The 26348-nt window shown below is 58.2% G+C and overlaps 1 protein-coding gene across 1 annotated transcript in view; it reads left to right on the forward strand.

Annotated features, from left to right (window-relative positions):
• RPS6KA2 (ribosomal protein S6 kinase A2) overlaps positions 1–26348 on the forward strand; it is a 318780-nt gene that overhangs the window by 286374 nt on the left and 6058 nt on the right. Inside the window, 9 exon segments of the mRNA XM_021086109.1 lie at positions 2258–2360; positions 6882–7012; positions 8453–8578; positions 16327–16416; positions 17052–17210; positions 18901–19062; positions 22311–22387; positions 24328–24404; positions 24407–24444. Coding sequence (XP_020941768.1) covers positions 2258–2360; positions 6882–7012; positions 8453–8578; positions 16327–16416; positions 17052–17210; positions 18901–19062; positions 22311–22387; positions 24328–24404; positions 24407–24444 — 963 coding nt within the window.

Raw genomic sequence — 26348 nt, forward strand, 5'->3', positions numbered from 1 at the left:
GGTTTCTGTCCATCCATCCTGGGCTAACACACCAGGAGGGCTCACTCGCTCAAGGAGCCGACAGGTGTCTTTGTTCAAACATCATCGCCCTTTGGCTCAGGGGTTGTGTAAATCCAGCTCCTGGGGCTGGAACTGCTTAGGGTGGGGTCCCCCGTGGGGGCGCAGACCAGACACCCCGGAGCCGCCCACAGCGCTCGATCGTGTAAACGCTTCCTGCTCCCCCTCCCGTGCTGTCTCCGCCCTGCCTCTTCTCTGCCTCGTGTCTGCCCTGCTGTTTCAGGCGTCCGCTCTAGCTGTGCCCTTTGTGTAAGTGGAGCGTGTTAACACTGAAACGCCTCGAGCCAAAAGTGCCTGCGAAAACAGATGTTAGGGCTGCGACCCCACAGTGGAGTCAGTCGTGTCTTCGTTACCAGCTGCTATTTTTATTTCACGTCCTCTGCCCTTCCCTGATCACCTGAAGGTCTTGGCGGTATAAGTAGAATCCGAGTGCACCTGCTCAGAGCGCCCCGGCCTGGATGCGCGTGGTGTGACATCCGTCCCGGTGCTGCCACAGCTTTTGTCACCCTCAGGTCCTGGAACGAACACCGTGAGGGTGGCGCCTGGAGAATCTGGTCACGAGACCCCGCTTTCTTTCCATCGGCGCGGGGGGATTCGTTCCGGAGACCCAGGGCCCTCTGGGTCGGGAGGCTGGCGCATCTCGTCAACCTGCGGGTCCTCCACGGCCTGCCCCGCCCTGCGTTCTCCTTTTGAACTTGTGCACAGCAGTGGACGTCACAGCCTGGAAGCAAGTTCACGTTCCCCAAGCGCCTCAAACCCACGCCTAGGCCACCGGTCAGCGCGGCTGTTCCGACAGCGCCTTCTGGAAGTGTGTGCTCCGGGCGGGGTCTCTGCTGTGACGGAAGTGTGGAAACCCAGGCCCTCCTCCGTCTGCCCCTTGTTCACCCTGAACCCAGACAGCCCACCTAGTCTCAGCCTCGTATATGAAATCAGTGATCGAGTCTGCTTTTGCCCGTTGCTGAGAAATGGAGAGCAAATTTTAGCAAATCACTGCGTCTGCTTCCCGGACTCGCGACTGGTGCGGGGGTGGGGGGGGGGGGGTGGCATTGTCCGTGACTCCAGACCTGGTGAAACAGGAGCTCCGAAAAGGTCCCAGGCTTGGTGTTTCCAGCCCAAGGGTGGGACCCCTCTGGTCAGGCAGGGTTGGGGAAACGCGTGCTGACTGCTTGCAGCCAGAGTCCCCCTGGTTTCCAAGCCCTGCTACCCACGGCCAAGTGTGCAGCCCCACAAGTGACACTGCTTGTTTCCAGGGTGATCTGGCTGATCCCAGTGCCCCCCACCCTGTTCCCAACGCACCCGGGGGGAGCGCTCCTCGACCTGCACCTGGTGTCACCTGAGTGCAGCCTCTCCTGACGCCCACCTTCTCAGGCAGGCGTCCCAGGCTCGGGGCTGCCCCTCCCCTCCTCCCACCCCCACCTCAGCATCCACCTCTCGGCCCCACCCGGTTCCAAACGCCTCTGTGTTGTTCCTTAAGTGCAGTCATCCGAAGAGAATGGATGAGCCCCTGCAGAGCCTGAGAGGCTGAAGTAACAGGCATGGGGGCACGGCCTCTGCATCCCGTCCAAGGCAGAAACAGTGAAATGGGTTCAAAGCCCCAGTGTGGCCAGTTCTCTGACAGGCGCTCCGACGGGCCTGCTAAAGCACGCAAACTGCGTAAAATAACCAAAAGAACCCAAAAGCATGACCCGGCGCCTAGGTCTGAGCGAGGGGTCTGGACACCCTAACCTGGTGACAGCTGGAATAGGTGCCCCAGGGACGTGCAGAGACTGGGGGTGGGGGGTGAAGGAGACCAGGACAGGTTCTGTGTGCCAGCAAGGCATCAGGGTCCAGGCACGGCCTCCGGGGTCACCAGGGCAGGAGAATGGTGCCACGGAGCAGGGCTCTTCCTGCTGTCACCTGGGGTGTGGCCAGGGCGTGGCTGTCCTGTCAGATTTCTCTTGAAGAAGAGTCTTCTTCCAGAAAAAGGTTGAAAACCATCGCCCCCAAATCAAGAACACATAGCCCCCCCCAACCCTTCTCCCTTGAACTATGGCTTTGCTGTCTCTTCGTAGAACTCGTGAGTATAGTCTGTGCCACCTACAGCAGGTGGCATGTGTGACATATGCTCCCGAACCCACTGGCGCTCTGAGGGGGCCGCCGGGCAGGTGGCGCAGACGCCGTCCCTCCGCGTGCCCCTCAGCGCCCGTCTGCCTCCCCGCAGAAGCTGTACAGGAAGGAGATCAAGCCGCCCTTCAAGCCGGCGGTGGGCAGGCCGGAGGACACCTTCCACTTCGACCCCGAGTTCACCACCAGGACGCCCACAGGTGTGTGCATGTTCGGTGGGGGCGGGGGGGGGGTGCGTGGGACCTGTGGTTCTTCCCGACAGCAGCGGGTCCTCCGACCCGGCCAGGTAGGGACAGGCCTCCGAGGACCGGGAAGCCCCGTGGTCAAGGGCACGTCCATGGAAAATTACCCTCCGTTCTGTGTGCGGTTCCTGCTCCTCTGCTCGGTCGTAAAGGCTCCTGTGATAGAACCACTTCTCAGAGTTTCTGCTCTGGCGCCGTGGGTTAAGAATCCAACTGCGGTGGCTCAGATCCCTGCAGAAGCACAGGTTCGAGTCCCAGCCCAACACAGAGGGTTAAAGGATCCGGTGCTGCCGCAGCTGTGGCATCAGTCAAGGCTGCTGCTTGCATCATTCAGTCCCTGGCCCTGTAACTTCCATGTGCTGTGCGTGCAGCCTTAAAAGCCAAAAAAGAACCGCTGCTCTGTTGGCCCCCAGGTGATGCCCAGTTGGGAACCTCCCAGATGTTCTGTAGGTCCCCCGCCTCCTGCCGCCTCTCGTTCTGCGTTGCCAATCCAGTGACAAGCCCTCCCCCACACCCACCGTCTGAGGGACACACACGGGCACGCTCGAGACAGTGAAAACCCCTCATTTAAGAGGAGAGGTGTTATGGGAGGGGAGACTGTTGGTAGGTCTGTAAGTGCCTGAATGTGGATCTTATTCTTGCCAAGCACCAAACACCTGTTGCCTTGGCTGCTGGCTCTCAGCACAGCAGGTGCACTTGGGGGTTTTGCTTCTATGCTATGTCTTAAATTACTCCTATGGGCCATCAGATTCAATCAGAACTGGCCAGCTTGCTTTAAAAGTTGTCATTTTGTGATATTAATAAGTTAATGCTGACCTTTTAGAAATAATTGTCTCAGCCTGCCCAGGCGGCCATCACAAAATACCACAGGCTGAGTGGCTCCAGCTACAGACATTTGCCTTGGCTTCTTGAGAGAGTTCTCTTCCGGGCTCTCGGATGGCGCCTTCTCGGTGTCTCCACATGGAGAGGGGGGCCCGGGGTCTCTTCCTCTTCTTATGAAGACATCGGCCACTGAACCAGGGCCGCCCTTCGCACCTCGTTGGACCTTAATTACCCCCCAGAGACCCCGCTCCCAGCCCAGGCATGTAGGGCTTCGGCGTGTGAATTTTCGGGACAGATTCAGTTCATCACAGCAAAGGTGGCGGTTTTGTTTGAAGAATATGAACGAGCTCCTTCTGCAGAGAGCGGCAGAGGAAGCTCAGCCAGCTGGCAGCCGGGTTGGGGCTGTGTGATGGGTGCATGAGGGTTTCCCATGCTTTTCTCACTGTTGTGGAATCTGGAAGTTTCTATGATTTCTAAAAGATTGGGAGTTCCTGTCGTGGCTTAGCGGGTTATGAACCCGACTAGCATCCATGAGGACGTGGGTTCGATCCCTGGCCTCGCACAGTGGGTTAAGGATCCGGTGTTGCCATGAATTGTGGTATAGGTCACAGACACGGCTCGGATCCGGCATTGCCGTGGCTCCAACACCTCTATATGCCACAGGTATGGCCCTAAAAAGCAAATAAATAAATAAGATAATCACAGAACAGAGTGGATACAGTGGATACAGAAATGGCAAAAGCAGATTCAGTTGGAACAGACTCCACCCGGTGCCCTCTGGGTTCAGGCTGAGGGAGAGCCCATTTCCCACCCTGCAGGGAGCACATCAAGGGCGGGAGCCCTGGGCAGGATCCGAGGGTCGGGGGGCTTCCCTGCGCCTGGGGCAGCACCTGACCCACGCAGCCGGGGCTCCAGAACCGGGAGGGAGGCAGGCCCTGGGTGCCGTCTGTTAGGGGTCGAGACACAGATACTCACCCTTCTGGGCCTCCCACAGTCCCCAGAGGCAGCCAAGACTGTCCTGCAGGCAGAGCCCAGGGGTGACAGCTGTCACCATTTAGGTGGCCCTGCTGCTGCGAGACCGAAGGAGGCTGCGAGGAGGAGGGGAGTTGGGCTGCTCTCTCCAGTAGGCCGTGTTCTCGGCTGCCCCCCGCATGTCACGCGATGAGCCAAGGTTACATGCGGCTGAGTGGAGAATCCCAGATGCTGCCGAGTTATCTGTCTCCATAGACCGTGTTCTCACCCATTCCTGTGTGTCGGGGCCAGTCATTACCGTGGACAAGATTGACCCGATTCACAGTCAAAGCTTCAGAGGCTGGGACGAGGGGGCAGGATGGGGGCTCCCACCCTGGCTGCGCCCACCAAGCAGGTCACTTCACGCCTCCCGAGGTTCACCTGAAGATCAAGGACACAGAATGACTGACCCGACACAGAATCCTGTGATGGGTGTTCTCATGGCCTCTGTGCCTGTTTCGAGAGGGTTCCAGTGTTTGGAACCCTGTGTTTAAAACACCGAAATGAATTCATGTTTGTGCTGCCGGGAAGAAAAGGCTAACACAGTCAGCTCGAAATTATTCAGCAGTGCGTGCTTTCTGTAGTATCCATGAGGAATTCAAACTCCGACGTAGCTGGCCTGTGTGGTTGCAGGCTTTTTTCAGCCCCTCAGAACCCTTGTGTGCACAGAGACTTCAGTTCTATTTCATGACGAACCGAAGGAAAATATAATTGGACACGACGCCTTTGCGTGCTCCCCAGAAATGGCTCTTTCATTCCTGACCACCGGGAATGCTCCAGTCCGCTGTACTCGGCGCTAGCTTACCGCATGACACCGTGTGCCCTCGAGGAGCTTGTCATTGAGGCGCGAGGACACAGAAAAGTCACCCTCCCTGTATTTGTGTATTTGGAAGAGTGGAATTTTCTAAGCCCGTGAGCTGAGCACCCAGCCGTTAGAGAACGTGATTCTGAAACAGCAGATAATCCACATCCCGTGTCAGACTGGGACACACTGTCAGAACTTTTTGTAGTGGGCTTAAAAGTCTTTCTTTTTAAACGTAAGCTGATGCTAAAGCTGGTGGCCGTTCCCGGCTGACGCGCTCAGAGCGAGCTGCCAGGCAGGAGGCACCAGTCTAAGAAGAAAAGCCCAGCAAACGCATTGCCTGAGTCAGACGTCACCCCTGGGACCAGCAAGGGTTGGCTGCCCTCAGCGTTCAGTCTCCTCTCATCGACCCGGGTCTTTTGTTCCTTTTACTACTGAGCTGAAAAGCAGCGTCTCCTGGCCGAATTTGTTCCATTCTCTCTCAGATTCTTTTCCCACATACACCATCACGGAATATTGGGTGACATTCCCTGTCCTAGACATCAGGTCCCCGTTGGCCAGTCCTTGCATAGACCTCAGGGTGCACATGCCAATCCCACACCCACGGTCCATCTCTCCCACCCCCGCCACCTGACCCCTTTGGTAACCATAGGTTTTTCAGAGTCTGGGAGTCTATTTCTGTTCTGCAAATAAGTTCATTTGCATCCTTTTTTTAGATTCCACCTGTAAGTGATATCATATGATGTTTGTCTTTCACTGTCTAACTTCACTGAGTATGATAGTTTCTAGATACATCCATGTTGCTACAAATGTCATTAGTTCATTCTTTTTTATGGTTGAGTAATATTCCATTATAAATATGTACCACACCTTTATCCACTCCCCTGTCAATGGACATTCAGGTTGCTTCCATGTACCTACCCAAAGAAAACTCTCATTTGAAAAGACACATGCGCTCCTGGGTTCATTGCAGTGCTGTTTACAATAGCCGAGACACAGAAGCCATCCCCTGGCTGATTTTAAAGCAGCTCACCCCGCCGTCTTCTCTCATTGGTCCCCGGGAGCTCTCTCCACGATAGGGCGTTTGGCCCCTGGTCAGTTATCTACGAGGCAAATACTCTCTCTCCACCCACCTTTTATCCTCTGTTTTCCCCAGTGATGGGCTTGACATGGGACCGTCTCGTAGCAGCCAAGGTTCCCACCAGGTCGACAGAGCCTGGAGGAGTCAGCCCATCCCAAGTGTCCTCAGGAGCAGAGCACCCTCTGTGCTGCCCACAAGCTCCGTGCACCTGGGGCAGGGGGCAGAGTCACCGTTCCCGGGGCGGCGTCCCTGTGCGCACTTAAACCAGAAACTCAGAGTGGCCTCTGTGCCCTGGCCCAGGGGGGCAGCTCACCCTGAGGTTGCCGGTGGCTCTGGGCTCCGTCTGGAGTGGGCGGGGTAGAGGGCAGCGGTTCTTAGTAAGGTGTGATCAAGGATTCTCCTGAGGTTTTCTTCTAGGTGTTTCCGCCATGTGTCAAAGCACCGGCACCACCCAAAATCAAGGGTGGTTTCATGTGGCTCAGTCTCTTGTCTTCATTTTACCTCTTTTTCCAACGCACACATCTCATACACACACACCACACAGGTGCACATGTGCACACACATCATCTCACACACTGCGCACACACACACACACACACCGTGCAGATATACATGTACACACGCAATACACACACACCACACACACACACCACACAGGTGCACACACACCTCACATACACACTGCCACACGCCCACAGGGTTACCACACCACATAGCCGCTCAGCTCCTGCTGGAAGGTTGATTCTCCTGTTGTTCCCTGCAGACTCACCTGGCGTCCCCCCCAGTGCCAACGCTCATCATCTGTTTAGAGGATTCAGTTTTGTGGCCTCCAGCCTGGTCCAGGAGCCCTCGCAGCAAGATCTGCACAAAGCCACAGTTCACCCCATCGTGCAGGTAACCCCCTGCTGTGCAGGTGACTCCCCGTCACGCAGGTGACTCCCTGTCACGCAGGTGGTCCCCCATCACGCAGGTGACTCCCCGTCACGCAGGTGATTCCCTGTCACGCAGGTGGTCCCCCATCAGCAGGTGGGACCCCATCACGCAGGTGGTCCCCCATCAGCAGGTGGGACCCCGTCACACAGGTGGTCCCCATCAGCAGGTGGTCCCCCATGGTGCAGCCCAACTCCATTTGCCCCCATCCAGTCAGGGCAAGGAGGTGCTGCCCCTGTGGGGTCTGTGGACGGAGCCTTCTCAGCCCAGGTGGGGAGCCCTGCCCTCACGAAGTCCTCCCCCCGCCCCCGGGGCCATTGAGGGTTTGCCATGGGGACCCGAACCATGCTTCACATTAGTCCCACAGACGGAGAGTCCTCAGAAGAGCGTCGCCTTGGCGTGTCTGTGCCCGGAGCCCCCTCGGGTCAGACCCGGGCCCCTGCGGTGCTAGCTGAGCCAGCACCTACAGCAGTTGGGTTGGGGGGCCGGGTCCCGCGGGGGAGGTGGTCTGTGGGAGGTCAGAGCAGGAGCCATCTTCACGGGGCGTTTTCCACCTTATCAACGTGAGCAGATGCGCTGTATCGAATTTCAGAAAGGTTCGGGACCAGCTTTCCTTTGAGAACCGGGTCAGGGCGCAGTGGACGCGCTGGATTCCCAGATTCCTCTCCCCAGGCCTTTGGGGGGACACGGCGTGTCTCAAGTGGACACGTGGGCGTTCCCATTGTGGCACAGTGGAAGCGAACCCGACTAGTGTCCATGAGGACACGGGTTCAATCCCTGGCCTTGCTCAGTGAGTTAAGGATCTGGGTTGCCATGAGCTGTGGTATAGGTCGCAGACACAGCTCAGATCCCAAATGGCTGTGGTGTAGGCCGGCAGCTGTAGCTCTGATTCAACCCCTAGCCTGGGAACTTCCATGTGCCATGGGTGCAGCGCTAAAAGTATAACTAAAGTGGGCACGTGCTGTGGCGGTGTACCCCGTGCTGGGGACTTTGTCTACACCCTGAGAGGTAGCGATGGTTAGCTGGGCAGCGAGGGGCACCATGGGGTCAGCCTCCCAGTCAGACGTTGAATCCAGACCCCCGCTCTGCACACGGTCAGAGCCTCACACTGACGGCTCTGGGGGTGGGGCCCTCTCACTTCCGGATTCCCACTCGATCTTTGGGGAAACGGGTGGATCCACGGTGACGGGAACAGGGGTCCTGGCCAAGGGACGGGGAAGCTGGGGGGATCTGGAACCATCACTAACGAGCTCGCTCGCGACCACGATGGGAGGCCCCCTGCCTCCTGGCCCCGGCTCCCTGCGTGCGCAGACGGGGCCCCCCTTTGCACCTGCAGTCGGGGCGCTTGTGGCTGAGCGTCTGCACGAGGCCCCTGACGTCGCTCTCCGCCCGCTCCCTCTGCAGCAGTTACACGGGAACAACATCCACTTCACCGACGGCTACGAGATCAAGGAGGACATTGGCGTGGGCTCCTACTCCGTGTGCAAGCGCTGTGTGCACAAAGCCACGGACGCCGAGTACGCCGTGAAGGTAAGCGCAGCGTGCGGGGCCGGCGCGTGTGCAGCTGCCCCGGCCCCAGCCGCACGTCCAGCCTCCCCCACACCCTCCGCTCGCCCGTCTCTGAGGCGGTGGAGCGCCAACGGCTCTGATGTTAGGTCGCCTGTTACCAAACTGTTTCGCGGGAGTTCCCCTTGTGGCTCGGGGGTTAAGAACCCGACACTGTCTCCGTGATGATGCGGGTTCAGTCCCATATGCTGCAGGTGCAGCTGTAAAGAGAGAAAACTATTTGGCAAGTCACGAATATCTTCTGTTCTAGCCAACGCGTAGGTACTGACCGTCCTTAGTAACTTTATGCGTCAAACACCCGGTTCCAAGGGCCTCGGGCCCTGAGCAGAGTCCCCAGTGGAGGTGGGACAGTCATGGCGTTTGGCGGAGGAGGCGGGACAGAGGGGAGGAGGGAGGGCCAGCGCTCCTGTCCCCAGATCAAAGCAGAGAAGGAAATGGCAGCGCCAGCTGGTTTTATTTGTGAAAACTGAGGCTAGTCGTTGTCCCTCAGTCATCAAAACGGTAAAGCATGGCTGTTATTGTCACCCCAACTCTGCACCGTCTCCATCCTGCCTTTGGCATCTGTGCTTGTTGCTGAATTAAATATTTGATCTGGAAATCCAGCGTACCAGTTTCTTGAGTTTTCGGGTTGGCAAACTGTGCTAAAACCACAGTCTAATTTTGTAAAGATCAAAAATTGTACATTCTCCCTACAAGAGAGCAAGAGATGGTCCGTCCACCACCTGCCCAGGCAGCTCACCTGGACGCTCTCGAGGAGCCGGGTCCAGCCTGCGGTGTCATGGGGGCCAAATGGTCCCGGCTTATCCCAGCCACGTCTGTAGCGCACGACACTGCCCTGCTCTGCAGAGAACGTCTCAGGGCACGTGGGCTCTCTCGGGCAGGCAGCGGCGGCGGGGGGGAAGCAGTGATCCCACCCTCTGAGACTTTCCCGAGGCCTGAGAACACCGTGCACGTCCCTGACCACGACTCGATGGCCTCGTTCTGCCTCCCCCAGCGCTGCACGCCGCCTCGTGGAAACAGATGCTCGGGAACAGCATCGTTCCACGGGGACACCTGCCCGGGACTTCTCGCCCGAGGAAACGCTCAGCTCCATCAAAAAAGACACCAACCAAAACCACACAGCCCCCTCAGTTTGGTTTGGGTGGGAATTTATGACTTTTTGACAACTTTATCTTGAATTCCTTAAAGAGTTTAAATTGGAGGAAGACTCTATTCGTGAGTTCTGCTGAACCACGGGCATCAGCCACCCAGAGTCTTGGACCATAAAGGACATCTGAAGGAAGGAAGCGTGGCTCGATTTTAAATTCCTGGAAGAGGGGGGCTGAGGCCGCAGCGAGGGCCCCGCCCTGTGAGGACCGCGGGGACCCCGGGCCGAGACCCGGCCGCGTCGCGGGGGGTCTGAGGGATTTCAGCCCTCGGGGCACCCAGGACGCTGACTGCCCCACATCCTCGGGAGCGTTTGAGGGGAGCCCGGGCGGAGGCTGCGCTTGCGTCCGGATGGCCGGTGATGGAGAGGAGGCCCGTCTTCCGCCTCGGGCGAGAGAATTTCGGTTTTACTTTAGGTGTCTTTCACATGCTTCCTGAGCTTTCACGGGGCTTTTTAGAATTCCCTCTGCATGGGGCATTTCTCACAGAATTTCTTTCGTTATTGGGTGAGCAGAGTCGATCCTAGAAGCAGTCGCGGCAAAAACGATGCATCCATGGTCGGGTGAGCTCGGCGACCCAGGTGCCCGTCTAGAAAACAGCCTGATTCCGGGAGGTTTCTGAAAATAAGTCCCCAGTGACAAAGGCGATGGTATGCTGTCCCAAACGTCCCCACGCCAGCCCTCACAGAAGGACTCCGTCTGAATCCAGCTGTGTCAGCAAGTGGCTTAGAGCTGGACCCCCAAGACCAGACCCCACGGTGGGAACTTCTGGGGATAACGGGGTGTCCTGTGTATGTAAATTCCAGCCGCCGGCGTCCTGGGGTGAGGCTGAGCCTCTGCTTTTGCTGTTTCGGCTCCGTGCAGGGCCCAACCACCCTTGCTGTGACGGCACAGGGATCTGAGCTGGCTTCTGAGAGGACGGCGGGGCCGGCCCTTACCTCCAGAAGGTCAGGCCTCCAGCCACAGAGCTGGGGGTAGAGGTGGCAGTTCTCCCATTCCCTCCATTGGCACAGGCACGCAGTGGGGTCCCAGGCCCCACGCAGCTGTGGTTCCATGATGCAGCTTCTGAAACAAGCCACGTGCTGCCTGAGGCAAACAGACATTCCTGGGCCAGGGATTGAACCCGCGCCACAGCAGCAACCAGAGCTGCTTCGGTGACGACACCAGATCCTTAACCTGCTGCGCCCCAAGAAGACTCCTTTTGTGCAGGTTGGTGCTGTCTAGAATACGTGTCTGATCACGTTACGTCACAAGACCTAAACCTGAAATAAAAACAAAAGCTTCCCATGCGGTTGTGTAAAGGAAGCACAGAGCCTTTGATGGACGCAGAGGGTGCCTTACGGCTTCCTTTCCACGCGCCTCCTCTCGTCTCCAAGGCCCCCTCTGTCGCCGTGACCTTCGGCAGTTCACTGAGGCTCCCACCACCAGCCCGGGGGTCTGCTTCCGAAGACAAGGGCGGACTTGAGTCTCCCATTAGACCATCGTTCCAGCGCACAGAAGGAGCTCCTGGGAGATCTGACGGTGAGCCTGGGCTTCTCCGGTGGCCCGGGGCTGGAAGCAGGGACAGAGGCAGGCGGCCGGCCGGCCCTGGTCAGGTCCTGCCGAGCTGGGCTTTGTGGCCGCCCGTCCCTGCAGATGGAACCCGTTCAAGCCGGTTCCAGGATTCCCGGCTCCACCTTCTCAGGAGAACGTGATGCTGCGGAGAAAGCCAAGGGCCCCCCTCCATGAGGCTGACGGTGTCACCTGGCGTCACTGCAGGACCTGCCTCCAGAGGGAGACCTGTCCTGCAGGGCAGAGCTGGGCGGCCAGACGCTCACATCAGGGCCTGCGAGTGCGTTTATTGTATAGAAAGCGCGCCAGGGTCTGGCGACGGGGAGGTGGCATTGGCAGGTTTAGAAGGCAGGTCCCGGGAGGAAGCCACATCCCCGGAGACCAGGGCCCGACTGTCGTGGCTTTCACAGTGCAGCCCGAGCAGGCGGGAGGCCGGACGAGGGCGCGGGTTCAGGATAAGAGAAAAGAGGGAAGGCCACGGTCAGACTGACGAGGACGGAGGAGAAGGGGCCGTTTCGGTGGCCAAATGCGTGAGGGAGGCCCGTGGCCAGGACCCACTCGCTCCCACCAGAGCGAAGGCTCAAGAAAGGCGGGAGAGCGGCTGAGTTTCCACACCTTCAGGCGGAAGGTGACTCAGGCCCATGGGGACCAGCCCCGTGTTCCTCTTGAGTCGGGGAAGCCCTAAGTGGAACGAGCAGCCCTTTCTCCATGAAACACACTGGGGAGCTCCCGTCGCTGGTCCAGAAGGCGTCTCAAAGGTGGCAGCTGCCAGGGCCCCTCCTGGGCTGCTTGGCAAGGGGCTTCTGGGTGATGCACATTCATCAGCTCCAGCGTGTCTGCCCGGCCCTCAGCCCCTCGCCTGAGCCGACTCCTGGTTCTCCCCCAGTCCTCCTCCATGTCGTTGCTGGGGTCACAAGTGACCCCACTTTGGAGGCTTTAAATGGATGTGTCGTTTGGCAGTCCTGGAAGTCAGAAGTCCAAAGTCGGCCCATCTCACTGGTCACAACTGTGGGGCTGGTTCCCCCTGGATGTCCCAGGGGGGTGAGAAAGTGGCCATCCACCGGGCAGTGGCCAGCGCACCTATGACCTCGGAGCTCTGAGCTGAGCCTGCGGTCACCTGCCTAGGAAGCCACCCCTGCCCCTCGTCTGATAAACTTCCCAGAGAGCTGCCCCGGGTCGGCCTGCAGGAGCCGAGGTTCCATCTGCAGTGATGGGCTGCCACAAAGCCCAACCCGGCCGGACCTGGCCAGTGACGGACACCTGCCTACTTTCTGTCCCTGCTTCCCGCCCAGGGCCACCAGAGGAACCCGAGGTGCACCCTCAGATCTCACAGGACCCCCACTTCCAGTAACCCCGCCTGCTCCCCCTACTGCTAGTAACAGTAGTCGGGGTGGTGCCCCCCACCCCCGGGGCAGCAGCACTGCGAGACCAGCCCTGCTTCGAGATTAGATGCAGCCGCCGGATAACCCGGTTCCCCTGGATCTCCAGATAATCCCATCTCTGAAGTTCCTTCTGAATGCGACCCGCACCACAGCTCAAGGCAACACCGGGTCCTTAACCCACTGAGCGAGGCCAGGGATCGAACCTGCGTCCTCGTGGATGCCAGTCAGGTTCGTTAACTGCTGAGCCACGACGGGAACTCTGGTGTTTTTATAACATTTTTTCTGAAGCAGACACAGTGCTAGGTTCTAGGCAAAAACAAGCCTGTTCTCAGGGACTTCGTAGTCCCACCATTTAGGGATTTTATTGATCACAGAGCCAGGAGCCGGAGCAGAAACGCATAAGTAAAGGATCGGAAACTGCGTGAGCTTCTCTGTCGCTGCAGCCTTTCCTGGAGGCTTGTTGCCTCCTCCAGCATCAGACCCAGGCTCCTCCTCGTTCACACCCACTTGACCATCCCCCCATTTCCGTGACAGGCTCACCCAGGGCGGGGTGGACCCCGTCAGCTGCGGCCACGTCGTTCTGGAGGGAGGAACAGCACGTGTCCTTTCAGGAGCTCATTTTTATGATATTAAAACAGCAATAGAATCAGTAAAAATAAAGCGAGGCCTTGACATTGTGCACGAGTCTGTGTCACCCAACTTGTAATTCTAGTGAAGCGCGGCCGGTCCTCAGGGCTGAAGGCAGGCAGCTCCCGCCCCGAGAGCCCTGGTCTGTGTTCCCGGCAGACGGCTGACAATTACGTTTGCGTTTCTGGGCTCATTTTCATACCATGTATGTAGTTTGTCTACCAAAAAAGCAGTGGAATTAAGACAGATGTCTAATGTGACTAGAGCTTATTTTTAGAAGGGGAGCGGATTGGCATGGAAATTTTAATTTTTTCCGGCCCGAAAACTTGGAGCTCTTTCGGTGTCAAGTGTTTGACTTCACTGCACAGGAGAAGGTATCTGCTAAATCCTACGAGTGGCGCCACGCTCTGCTACCCGAGTTTCAAAGGCGGTATCCATCCTCTCGGCAAGTCAGCGGAGGCACCTGCCTCGGGAGGCTGCACGGCCAGCGTGGGCGTGGACCCCGACTCTGGCTCCTCCCAGTCACTCAGGGTCCTGGAGAGGGACGAGGAAGAGAAAGATGGGCGACGCCAGGACCGAAAGGAAGAGGGAGACGCGTGCGGATGGCGGCGAGGTCTCCACCCATCCAGGTCCCGCCTGCCGCCGCCGGGAGGAAGGATGTGTCCGATCCTCATCTGTTTGTGTCCCCGCTAAGGAGAGTCATGTTGTCTGCCGTCCTTTGCTGGGGCCGGACTTGCTGCGTGGGCCCTGGGAGCACACAGCTTGTTCGGCAGCAGCACCGCGCATGGCCGGTTCGCCGCCGAGGCGGAGCTGACCGCTGGGCAGCAGGCATCCTGCTCCCGAAGAGGAGAGACCCGCTCTCCTCCTTCCCATCAGCCTCATTTGAGCCTCCGCAGGGCGAGAGGAGGCCTCGCTCCTGAACACCTTTTCTGAGAATGCGTCCCCGGTGTCGCTGCGTAAGGAAGATCATAAAACAATGCTGACCTCCAAGGAAGGGCTCAGTGGAACTAGAAGTCAGTGCCCAGTAATCCCAAGAGACGGAGCCCGTGCGGAAGAAATTCCTTCCTGGGCGCACCTCAACAGTGTGCCCCCCTCCACCCCGGGCCCTGCCGTCGCCCGCAGACCTGGGCTTGGTGCTCAGGGACCAGCCGTCATGCCTCACGGCTCTGTGTCTCTTCTTTACCTTTCTCCGGAAGAATCCCAGAGAAAGATGTGGGTAAAAGCAGCCAGCCCTTGCTGACAACAGTCAGCATCAAAACGCTGGGTCTCAACAGAGCTGGCCACTGCGGGTCTGACCCATGTCCTCGGGTTAGACCTGATGGCCCTGCCCGGTCAGGGGAAAGGTGGTGGCCAGCAGGGCAGATGCAGGTGCCTGTGCTCACCGCGGCTCCCCTGAGGTCACCCAGGGACCCCATCACGGTGTGCTGCCTGCCCTCTGGGTTTCAGTCACCTCCCGGGGATGGGGGGACACCACAGCAGAGAACAGGGGAGAGCCCCCGCCCCCTGTGGGTGCCCTGCGTGCAGCTGCCCCTCTGGTTCCACAACCGCACCCCCCCGCCACCCCCTCTCCTGGGGCCATCGGCGTAGGGAAAATTCGTCCTCTTTCTCGCTTATCCTGCGTCCTATTCTATTCCGTTGTGATTTAGGCTAAGAATACATCTCCTTTATCATGAAATTGTATCTGAAAAATAATGAATCTACTACTAACGCTTTTTTAAAAAACTGCTTATGGGAGTTCCTGCTGTAGTTCAGTGGGTTAAGGATCCAGCATTGCTGCAGCCGTGGTGTAGGTCACAGCTGCACCTTGGATTCGATCCCTGGCCGGGGAGCATCCATATGCTGCAGGTGCAGCCATTGAAAAAATAACCTCGTCTAGAAGAACGTTTCGTGTGGCGGCTTATTTGCACAGTAGACCTGATCCCGGGTGCAGCCAGAGCTTTGGTGAGAGGAGAAGACGTGTCGAGAAGGGAGCCATGGCTTTTTGCTTCTCGAACAACACGTATCCACACGCTGGGGCTCAGAGTCCCGTTCACAGTGTCCTCAGAGCTTGGCGGTGGGTTTTCAGCTGAAACAGTGAGACAAGCAGGGGCACAAGACCACCTTTCCGGCGGTGGAGGGCCGGCGGGACGGTGGCGGGCAGGGCGCCAACGCTGGGTGCGGTGTCACCCGGGCGCTTTGTTCACCTAAGGAAGAGTGTGAGCTGTGTGTGAAACTGCCTAGAGCCTTGGACACGATAGAGTAAAAATGACTTTTCCTCACACTCGAGCAGTAAGGCGGCGGCACGTCCTCCACAAAGCGAATGTTCTGAAATCAGGCGAAACGTGTGCGCACAACCGGTGCTTCCGCGCGTCGTTTCCCACACGTGTGCTGTAGATTTCGCAGGAGCAGGTCCCCTTACGCCACCAGCTCCTCCCCATGCAGAGCAGGAGCTGCGGCCCAGGAGGTCACCTCCAGAGCCACCAGCCTTTCCCACCGACAGAGCCCTGTCTCCAGGAGGGCTTTGTCCATGACACCCGAGGTCGGAAGCCCTGTTTTCAGGGGAAGGAGGGATTTGTCTGCTGTCCGGAGACCTGGGCTGCACAGCAGCCGGCGTCTCCTGGTGAGAACCACACGCCGGCTCTCACTCTGGGGCTGGCGGGCAGCCACCAAACCAGGAGAGGGACCACAGCAGCTGGAGGCCCCTTTCGGACAGAGCAGAGGGCACAGGCCACCAACCCAGAGCCTGCCGAGCGGTTGAAAAGCATCTTCCGTTTGGGGCCCTGGGAGCCCCCCCAGCCCACCCTTCTCCGTTTCGCCCTGTAATGGCTTAAAATTCGTGTCCGAAGGCAAGCGCCCTCTTTTGTAATGTGAGGGTTTTTTTGCTCATTGGGACCGAAAGAGTCCCGTGAATTTCTAGGCCACCGTGCGCTGTCTCGGTGGAGCTGGAGCTGGAGGTGGGGGGTGCGGAAAGGGTCCGAGCGGCGCACGCCCGCGGAGGGCCCCCCGTCACACCCTCTGCTTGTTCCAGATCATCGACAAGAGCAAAAGGGACCCCTCGGAGGAGATCGAGATCCTGCTGCGCTACGGCCAGCACCCCAACATCATCACGCTCAAGGACGTGAGTGTCTTCGGGCGCCTGCTGTGTCTCTCGCGCTCGGCGCCTTCCTCAGCTGCTGCCCAAGGCCACGTGGGTCTGGCGTGGCCAGCGGTTCTAGGAGCCCAGGAGCCAGAGCCGGAGACGGCTGCTGTTCCCCGGGGCCCCTCAGGGTGGCCCGGCAGCTGGGGAGCCTGAGCTGCTCTTTATTCGTTCGGTTGATAGCAGCCCCCCCAAAGCACATGGTGCACGTGAGAGAGAGGAGGGGTGGCTGGGGAGGCGTCTAACCTGTGCTGTTTCTCGCTGCCCTGGGGGCTGGGGGTCAGATCTGAGATCCAAGTCCGGAGCCCCTCCCGGCTTCCTTCTGTCCCTGTCGAGTGACCCTTGGGGCAGCAGCAGGGTCACTGGGGCTCCGTCGGCCCCTACGGCCAGCCGCTTGCGGCTGCGGATGCGGTCCCTGCCCGGCAGCTGGTCATTAATGCTGTTTTCTCCCATGGGCCTCGTCCGGGCGACTGGGACGGGTGCTGGCTCGTCTCCACGGCAGTCTTGTTCTCACTCCCAGGGGAGCACAGAGACCCCAGGCTCTGGCCGTGACCTCCCCTGCCCCCTCCAGGGGCCCGAGAGGGTGACGGCGTGGTCTGCACGCTCTCCCTCCCCAGGTCTACGACGACGGGAAGTGCGTGTACCTGGTGATGGAGCTGATGCGCGGCGGGGAGCTCCTGGACCGCATCCTCCGGCAGAGGTGCTTCTCGGAGCGGGAGGCCAGCGACGTGCTGTGCACCATCGCCAAGACCATGGACTACCTCCACTCCCAGGGGTGAGGCCGCTCTCCGGGCAGCCTCGCGGGAGGGGCGGGCAGCACGCGAATCGGAGGCGCTCAGCGCCGGGGACTCGGGAGCTGCCTTCCGAACCCGCCACCGACCCCCGGGGCCCAGTGATTCTAGACACACAGAGTGTGGGGCCAGGACCTGGGCAAAGAAATGAAACTCTCCTGGGCCAGTTACCTCCAAAAAGTGCTTTGGGCTTTTGATCAAGGGCGAGGTTGGAGTTTCCACCGCCTGCCCAATTTTTTTTTTTTTTTGAGTGCATGAAAACTGTCATAGGATTCATATGTTAATATAGTTCTTGATATGAAATGAAAGGTGTCAGAGGGTTAAGTTTAACCCATCCCCCTCGGCCATTTAAAATCGGATTCCTCCACCAACGCCAGTGAATGCGGTGGATAAAATAACAGTCACAGCTGAGGCCCGGCCCTGACCGGGTCCCGGGCACTGCTCTTGTTAGGCGGCTCTGGCCTCTGGGTCACACCCATGGCACAGAAAGCTCGAGTATCTTGCCCAGGCTGCTCACAGCGCCAGGTTCTGACCCAGCACTGTGCTTCCAGATGCCCCGTCCAGCCAGAATCGGCGCCCCCACCTTCTCAGCGCCTTCCTCGGGCTTCCAGGCGGCAGCTGCTGTAGGCGTTTAAAGTGCAGCCCCCTCTGGGAGTTCCTGTCATAGTGCAGCAGAAACAAATCCGACTAGGAACCATGAGGTTGCGGTTTTGATCCCTGGCCTCGTTCAGTGGGTTAAGGATCCAGTGTTGCTGTGACCTGTGATGTAGGCCGGCAGCTATAGCCCCTATTTGAACCTCCATATGCCGTGAGTGTGCCCCCCCCCCTGCAAGAAAAGTAAAATAAAATAAAAAAATGAAATGCAGTCCCCTGTGGAGGGGACGTTCCTCCAGGACCCCACGGTGGTCACTGGTGGCCTGGGACCTGTACACGTTTCCCAGAACCGTGGGACTGTAGACGCAGCCCTTTGGATGATGGTTTTGCAGGCTGGCTTCTAGTTAACGAGGGAGGCTGCAGAACTGGAACCGAAGTCTTTTGTTTCCCGCCTTGGAGCCTCTGTAAACCCAGCCGGCCACCCGCTGTGTCCCTTTCATGTCCCTCCTCCATCGTCTCACTGGGGACAAGTTGAGACATGGGGCCACAGGCTGTATGCAGACGCGCCACGTGCTCGTACAATTGGCCTCTGTCCCCTTCAGAAGAAACCGCTTTGTGCCCTGAATAGCGCTGTGCTCTGAAGTGCCGCCGGCCCATCCCTGGTGCTCGGAGCGCCCAGCACCTCAGCCGGCACAGCTGCAGCTCTAGGGTTTCTGTCCGTGGCCGTGTGCCCGGAACAGAGGCGCCTCGACTGCAGCTCCCGCTGGGTACCAGCCACCTGCTGGAACGTAGGGGCTTTATCTTTAGAAACCTCCCGTCCGCGGCACCTGAGCTCCCCGCCAGTGCCTGATCTTGGACACGTGCTGACGCATTTATTCATCCACATCCTCACTGGCCTTCCAAGGGGCCTTAGGTCCTCGGATTCGTGTGTCAGTGTCGGGGGGACCCCAGAGGTGGCCGCGTCCCACCGGACTGCCGTGCCCTGGGTAAATGTCGGACTCCCCGGGCTTGCAGTGCTTCCCTGCTCTCTCCTGCTCCACCCCGGGCCCCCGCCTCAGGCGTAACTCCCCTGCCTCTCCAGGTGGTTCATCGGGACCTGAAGCCGAGCAATATCCTCTACATGGACGAGTCTGGAAACCCCGAGTCCATCCGCATCTGTGACTTCGGCTTTGCCAAGCAGCTGCGAGCCGAGAACGGGCTGCTGATGACGCCGTGCTACACGGCCAACTTCGTGGCCCCGGAGGTGAGAGGCCCCTGCGCCGGCGGGAGCCCCTTCCCTGCTCTGTCTTCGTCTGTCCTTTAGCAGTTTGTATTTTCTGTGAAGCGTCGTTGGTTTGCGGTGTTGTGTTCGTTTCTGCTCGGCAGCGACGTGGTTCTGCTAGCCATGTGTGTGTGTACACGGTGGGTTATGCCTTCCCGCCATGGTTTATCACGGACGTGACACCGTTGCCTGACCTCTGCAGCAGGACCTTGTTCTTGACCCCTCTGTGGAGCTGACACCTGCTAACCCCAGCCTCCCCCTCCACCACTCCCCAACCCCAACCCCCCATACACCGGCAAGCGCAGATCCGTCCTGACCCTGAGTCTGGTGCTGGGTTGTTTTTTTTTTTTGGGGGGGTTGTCTTTTTAGGGCTGCACCCAAGGCATACGGAGGTTCCCAGGCAAGGGGTCTAATCAGAGCCATAGCCACCAGTCTACACCACAGCCACAGCAACATGGGATCCAAGCCACCACGTCTGCGACCTACACCACAGCTCACGGCAACGCCGGATCCTTAACCCACTGAGTGAGGCCAGGGATCACACCCACGACCTCATGGTTCCGCCACCACGGGAACTCCTGGTTCTGTTTGGTAGCTGGGTCACCCCAGAGGTGGGGTCCCACTGGCCTTCGGGAGGCGTCCCTTCCTTCCCTCCCTCGGAGTAGCTGCAGGGTTTGGGGCACTGTGCGGCCTTGACCTCAGAAGGTAGGAATGGACGCTTCGGTCTGTTTGGCATCGGCGCTGACCTGGCTCGGTTCCTTGGTCGTCCTGTTTTCCGTCTGTACACGTTTCACGCTGAGGTTTTCAAGTGCGGTCGTCGTCGTGCCCTGGACAATTTCGATCACACCCCCGCCCGAGGAGCTCGGGGAGACGCGGTGTGGTCAGTCCCGGCGTCTCTTCCCCGGGAAGGGAGCCACCGGCTCACCTGTGATCAGAAATCTGCCCACAGCTGTGCCAGGAGAGGGCGCGGCGTTCGCAGACTGGCTCTGCCAGGATTCCTGCTCTAGACGCTTCCCCCAGCAGACGCGAGTCGGGAGTGGTGGGCTTTAATTAGGCTTCCGCAGAGCTTGGCCAATGAGGGGTCACGGGAGTCCTGAGTGCACCCCACCCCCAGCCCCTGCATCTCAGGGCCTCAGAGGGTCCCGTATGTTCACGTCCCCCTTTTCGGGCTCCCCCGGGGTCATTTCCAGGAGGCCCTCAGGTCACTGATGTGTTTGTGAAGACAAGTCTAGTTTCTTGCTTCTTAGAAAAGCAGCCGAAGCTGAGATGCTGGTGAGAGCGGGGCTGGCATTGCTGGTGGGGCCGGAGGGACCAGGCATAAAAACATCAGATTCTGTGTGGATCCTTCTGGTTGTTGATGAAGCTGCCCCTGGGTGGCCCTGGCGCGGGCACCGCAAGCCCCAAGAGAGAGGCAGGCTGGCACCTAGTGGCCGGGCTGTGAGCAGGCAGCGTCCACAAGGTGGCCGTGGCCCACGTCCACGAGGACGGTGTCTGGATCGATACGCAGCCCCGGCGCGGGCTGGGAGGCCATCATTAGGCTGCCCAGATGCTACCTGCGCTCCTCTAAAAAACACCTGGTTATGGAGCGCCCACCGTGGCACAGCAGGATTGGCAGCATTTCTGGAGCACTGGGACGAGGGTTCGCTCCCGGGCCCGGTGCTGTGGGTGCATTGAGATCCGGCACTGCCGCAGCTGCAGTGGAGGTCACGGCTGTGGCTCGGATCTGGGCCCTGGGCCAGGACCTCCCTGTGCCTCAGGATGGACAGAAGAAAAGAAAAAGGCGGTCGGGTTGTGCCTGATGGATACCATTGCCTTGCGTGACCGGCACTGACACTGTAGCGCTGACTCAGTGATCAGAGACGCCTTTGCACTGGCACATGGCGCACCGTGTACCTGCCGCCTTGACCAGCGTTTTCCCTGTCGTCCTCATACGCTGGACGGAGGGGACGGAGCAGGTACCATGAGCCACACTTCACAGGCTCCACGTGTTGAGCTGCCTCCGAAGTTCCCTCAGCTAGTGAGTGTGAACGGGGCTGGAACAGCCAACGCTCTGGGGTTCACACGCCTTGGAGGCCTCCCTCACGGCAGGCACCACGGCCCCATAACAGGTCCCGGCCCCTGTGTCTCGGGAACCCGAACACAGCTCTTCTGACTCCACCTTCAAGTAAATCCAGTGGCCTGCAGCCTTCGGAGCAGCTGGGCCGCTTCCTTTACTGTTGTTCAACTGGCGACACGCCAGAGGCTGGTTGCCCCTCTGCTGGAGTATATAATCCTGGCATACATGAAAATTCTCCCAGTCCTCAAAAAATCAAACACAGAATTCCCAGGGGACCAAGCACCTCCACTTCTGGGTACAAACCCAAGAAAGGCGAAAGCAGAGGTGAGAATAGGTGTCTGGACACCTGCGTTCACAGCAGCATCCTTCACGGCAGCCAGAAGGTGGAAATAGCCCAAGTGCCCCCTCATGGATGGATGGTCGGTGGAATATTACTCAGCCTTAAACGGAAGGGGCTCCTGTGCCTGCACTGCAGCAGGGATGAGCCTGGAGGACATGGTATTACATGTGATAAGCCCGAAAGAAAAGGACAATTTTTTTCCTAAAGTTCTATGGCCACACCGTAGCTTACTTATGGAAGTTCCCAGGCCAGGGTTTGAATCCCAGCTGCAGCCTCGACCTACGCAACAGGCGCAGCAATGCTGGATCAGATTCTTCCCCCACTGCGCCACAGCAGGAACTCAGAAAAGAACGATTATATGATTCCTCTCACACGAGGGACCTAGAGTAGTCAGATCCCTAGAGCCAGAAAGTAAAGTGGGCGGTGGCAGTCGAACGGGGGCAGAGCTGCGGTTCTGCAGAAGGAACCGCTCTGTGGACGGGTGGGGGCGACAGCTGTACAACAACATTCATGGGGTTAGTACCACTGAGCTGCGCCCCCGGAAATGGGTAAGACGGCGCATGTTATGCTCTGTGTGTCTTCCCATAGTAAACAAAACTCTCCTGCCCTAAAAATTCAGTGTCTCCTCAATCCGCCAGGTATCTGGCTCCCTGCGTGCACTTCCAGGGGCCCGGTTTCAGGGAATCGGGGTTGGCTTTGCAGCCGTAAATGATGGTTCCGCTAAAGGCGCTCGCGCCCCCGCCACCCCGCCTGCCAGTTTAGGGCCCGTCCCAGGGACACGCCGTGAACTTGAATTCCTCTGCCAGGTGCTCATCCGGCTGTCTTCCCTCGCAGGTCCTGAAGCGGCAAGGCTATGACGCGGCATGTGACATCTGGAGCCTGGGGATCCTGTTGTACACCATGCTGGCAGGGTAACGGCGCCCCTGCCGGGGCCGCTGACCCCTCTGGGTCTGTCCCCGCGCGGGTGTGGGCAAGCACTCTGGGGCCTGGAATTGAGTCTCCCGCAGGCCCTTCGGGACAAGAGAGGGCAAAACAGGAAGTGCAGTCACACGTGTCCCTAAAGCGTGACTCCGGAGTTAGGGAGCTGGGGCCGCACAGCTCAGCTCATCCTCCAAACCCACGCCTCTGACCCCGGGAGCGCCCTCTGTCGTCCCCGCCCCCTAAGAAGGTCACGCCCTTCCTGGAACCTTCCTCTGGAGCCAAGAAGCAGCAGCGTCTGGAAGGAGGCAGGCAGCCCTGGCTCTGGCTCACGCCCAGGCTCTGCTTCCGGGTGAACCCTAGACCCTACTGGCCTGGCGACCCTCACTTTTGAATGCGAAGGGGATGCTGTGTGATATTTAAGGCTCTCTCAAGGCAAGAAGGTCTAGAATCCTAAGACTCACCGGTGCCCAGCGTTTTTTTTTTTTTTTATCTTTTTGGCTTCACCTGAGGCATGCAGAAGTTCCCAGGCCAGGAATAGAACCTGAGCCACTGCCAGATCCTTAACCTGATGAGCCACCAGGGAGCTCCCTTTTAAGCTTGTTAAATACTCAAGTGGCGGGGAGGCGGGTGTCTAGATTACCCAGTCCTGGAAGCCGTGGCAGCTTGGACAAAATGCCCTCACAAGAGTGACTGACCGCAGCCTGCTTTAGGTGTGGCCTCAGTGAGCCGTTTCCTAGCACGTCGGCCACCAGCATCCACAGCGGAGGGGGATCCACGGGTGCGCTGGGGCCTCGCTCCAAGGGTCGTCGCAGAGGAGGCCCTGTGCTTTCCTCCTGACCCCGCACCATCGGGTCCGCTGATTCCTCTGCTGCCCACTTTGCAGATACTTAACCCAGACGCACAGACTCTGACCCTAGAGAGAGTGCGGCGGGGATCACGCACGGCTGCTTTCCCGCAGGCACTAATGACACGCCCGGGTCATGTGAACGGCGACAGTAGACATTGGCCAGGCGCTAACGGTGGGCGAGAACTGTCCGCACTTTGTGGGCCTTTGTGCAAACCGCTGCCGTGGATGTCCACGAGTGCTTCTTCCGCCCACTTCGCAATTGAGGCTCAAAAATTGATTTGTGAAAGAACCCAGAGTTGGTAACAGATCAACCGTGGGTGTCTCAGACGTCACATCCCAGCCTCGCATCTACTGTCCCACCCTGTCCCCGTGGAAACCAGATCCCCCAGCAGACAGCCCCACACTGTCCCCAGGGAAGCCAGACATGGTCCCAAAAGGCTCCTTTGTGGGTCCAGAGAACTTTCTTCACTTGACTTAGGGCCGTACAGCCCTGGCCACCTGAGGGAAAGAGACAAGAAATTAAGAAGTGAATTACACTTGACCGTGAAGCCTAGATTTGGAGCGTGATGGGAAGGAAAACGCTCTTCTTTCCTTCTTCTTCAGCTGCGGCACGCGCAGCAGCTCGACGGGGGATCCCAGTTCCCAGACCAGGGATTGAGCACAGGCCACAGCAGTGAAAGCGCCCAGTCCTGACCTCTAGGCCACCGGGGAACTCCCCAAAAAGCTGTTCTTTTTAACAACAAAGAGGTGCTATCAAATTGTAGACTTTGCTTTAGAATAGCAAGTGGAGGAGTTCCCGTCGTGGCGCAGCGGAAACAAATCCGCTTAGGAACTATGAGGTTGCAGGTTTAGTCCCTGGCCTCAATCAGTGGGTTGGGGATCTGGCATCGCCGTAGCTGTGGTGTAGGTTGCAGACGCGGCTCGGATCCCACGTTGCTGTGGCTGTGGTGGAGGCCGGCAGCTGTAGCTCCGATTAGCCCTCTAGCCCGGGACCCTCCGTGTGTCACGGGTGGGGCCCTAACAAGCAAACGTGATGACCATGTAAAGTGGACACTTATCGCCACAAACTCTCTCCTTGCACAGATTTACCCCTTTTGCCAACGGCCCCGACGACACGCCCGAGGACATCCTGGCGCGGATCGGCAGCGGGAAGTACGCGCTCTCGGGGGGAACTGGGACTCCATATCCGACGCGGCCAAGGTGAGCGCACTGCCCAGGCGGGCTCTCCTTCGGGCGGGGGGGGGGGGGGAGTGTCCTGCGGTGACCCGTTCATCTCTGAGAAGCTAGAGGAGACGGTCCATATTTTATACGCGTAGACTCTTTTAAGCCACTCAGCTGAAAAAAAAAAGAATTTCTGGAAAAATATTTCACAGCACTTTTTTGCACACTTTGTACAGTCAAGGTGTATTAGGGGCTCCAGAGACACAGAGCCAATAGGGTGCGTATGGACACGTAGAGAGAGACAGAGGGAGACGGAGACCGAAAAGGACCCTCATCTTTGTGGAACTGCCTTACGGGATTGTGGAGGCTGGCAAGCCCCAGATCTATAGGGAAGGCCGGCAGCCTGGAGACTCAGGGCAGAACAGATGCTCAGCTCTAGTCCAAGGTCATCTGCTGGCAGAAGTCCCGCTTTCTTGGGAAGACGTCAGTCTTTTTACATGTAGGACCTTCAACTGATTAGGTACGGCCCACCCACACCATGGAGACATTGACAGATTTAAATGTTAATGTCACCTTCACAGAAACTTCTAGACTGGTGCTTTTTGTTTTGTTCTTTTTTTTAATTGAGGTACAGTTGATTTACAATATTATATAAGTTTCAGGTGTACAACATAGTGAGTCATAAATTTAAAAGATTATACACCTTTTATAGGTGTTATAAAACAGACCGTGTTCGACCAAACCCTGGGTACTGTGGCCTAACCAAGGTGACAGAGAAAATCAGCCTTCCCTTTTAGTGAAGCTGCAAAGCGACTGCCCTGAGCATTCACGCACTGAGCAAGTAGAGCTCTGCTACCAGGTGTATTTCTGTCTCCAAAGTTTTTAAGGATACTTTGAAGTTGAGCTTCTCTGCAGCTGCACCATCCGTGCCCAGCCCTGATTCTCTGTGCATCAGACGTGGTCTTTCTAACTGACATTGAATTCCTCTCGAATCAAATAGTGACGCATAATCCAACCACAGTGAGAAGCAGTGTCGACAGTCTGGTTCCTGGGTTTCTACAAAATGACCAGAGGAGGAGGAGGGCTTCTGGGCTTCTGATTCTGGCTCTGCCGTTCGCATCTCTGAGGGCCCTGATACCGTGGTGGTGGAGGTGATGAAGGTTCTGGAGGGGTGGTGGAGAGGGCAGAGGTGCTGGCAGAGGAGAGGCTGGAGGTGATGGTGGAGGAGATGGTGGAAACAGAGGAGGTGGCGGTGAAGGTCGTGGTGAAGGTGACACTCCCCGTGCCTTCCGTCCACTCGGTCTCAGCGGAAATTGTAGTTCTGGTTCCCACCGTCGACTCACAGACCAGGACTTGGGTGGTTTCTTTGGGAGGGGATCCTGACGCGGGCATGGGGTGCAGAGAGAAGGTGACAGGGAGGGAGTCAAGTACAGGAGAGGTTGCCAAGGGCACGGCTGCAAGTCAAGGGCTTCGCTGCCTCCCAGGACCTCGCCGACCTCATCCTGCCCCTTCCCTGCCGTCCTCCCCTCCCTTGTGGCCGCTGTGCCTTTTCCCCTCTGTGCTCACTGCACAGCAAAAACGCCAGTCCTGCAAACACAGGCAGAGCCTACAGATGTGTATGTTTGTACTTGATCTGCAGCCTGCATGCGCTGTATGCGCTGCATCTTGCATGCACTGTATAAAAATGCACCGCTTTCCTGGGAGGTCTTGAACAAGTCAGTGAAAGTCCCGCTGCCTTCGTGTTTACATCTGGAGGCGGAAGAACAGAACTTCCAGGAGAGACTTGTTTCAAGAAGTTACCGAGATCGAAGTTATCAAATACGAAATGGCCTTGGATTTCTCTATAGAAGAAGGATATTGTGTTAGTGTGTAGTATTCCTTTGTTGTGGTCGATGACTACAAATTCTGCTGAGTGATTCAACTTCACACATGCAGATACTCTC

Source organism: Sus scrofa, chromosome 1, assembly GCF_000003025.6.
Source record: "Sus scrofa isolate TJ Tabasco breed Duroc chromosome 1, Sscrofa11.1, whole genome shotgun sequence".
NCBI classification, from domain to species: domain Eukaryota; kingdom Metazoa; phylum Chordata; class Mammalia; order Artiodactyla; family Suidae; genus Sus; species Sus scrofa.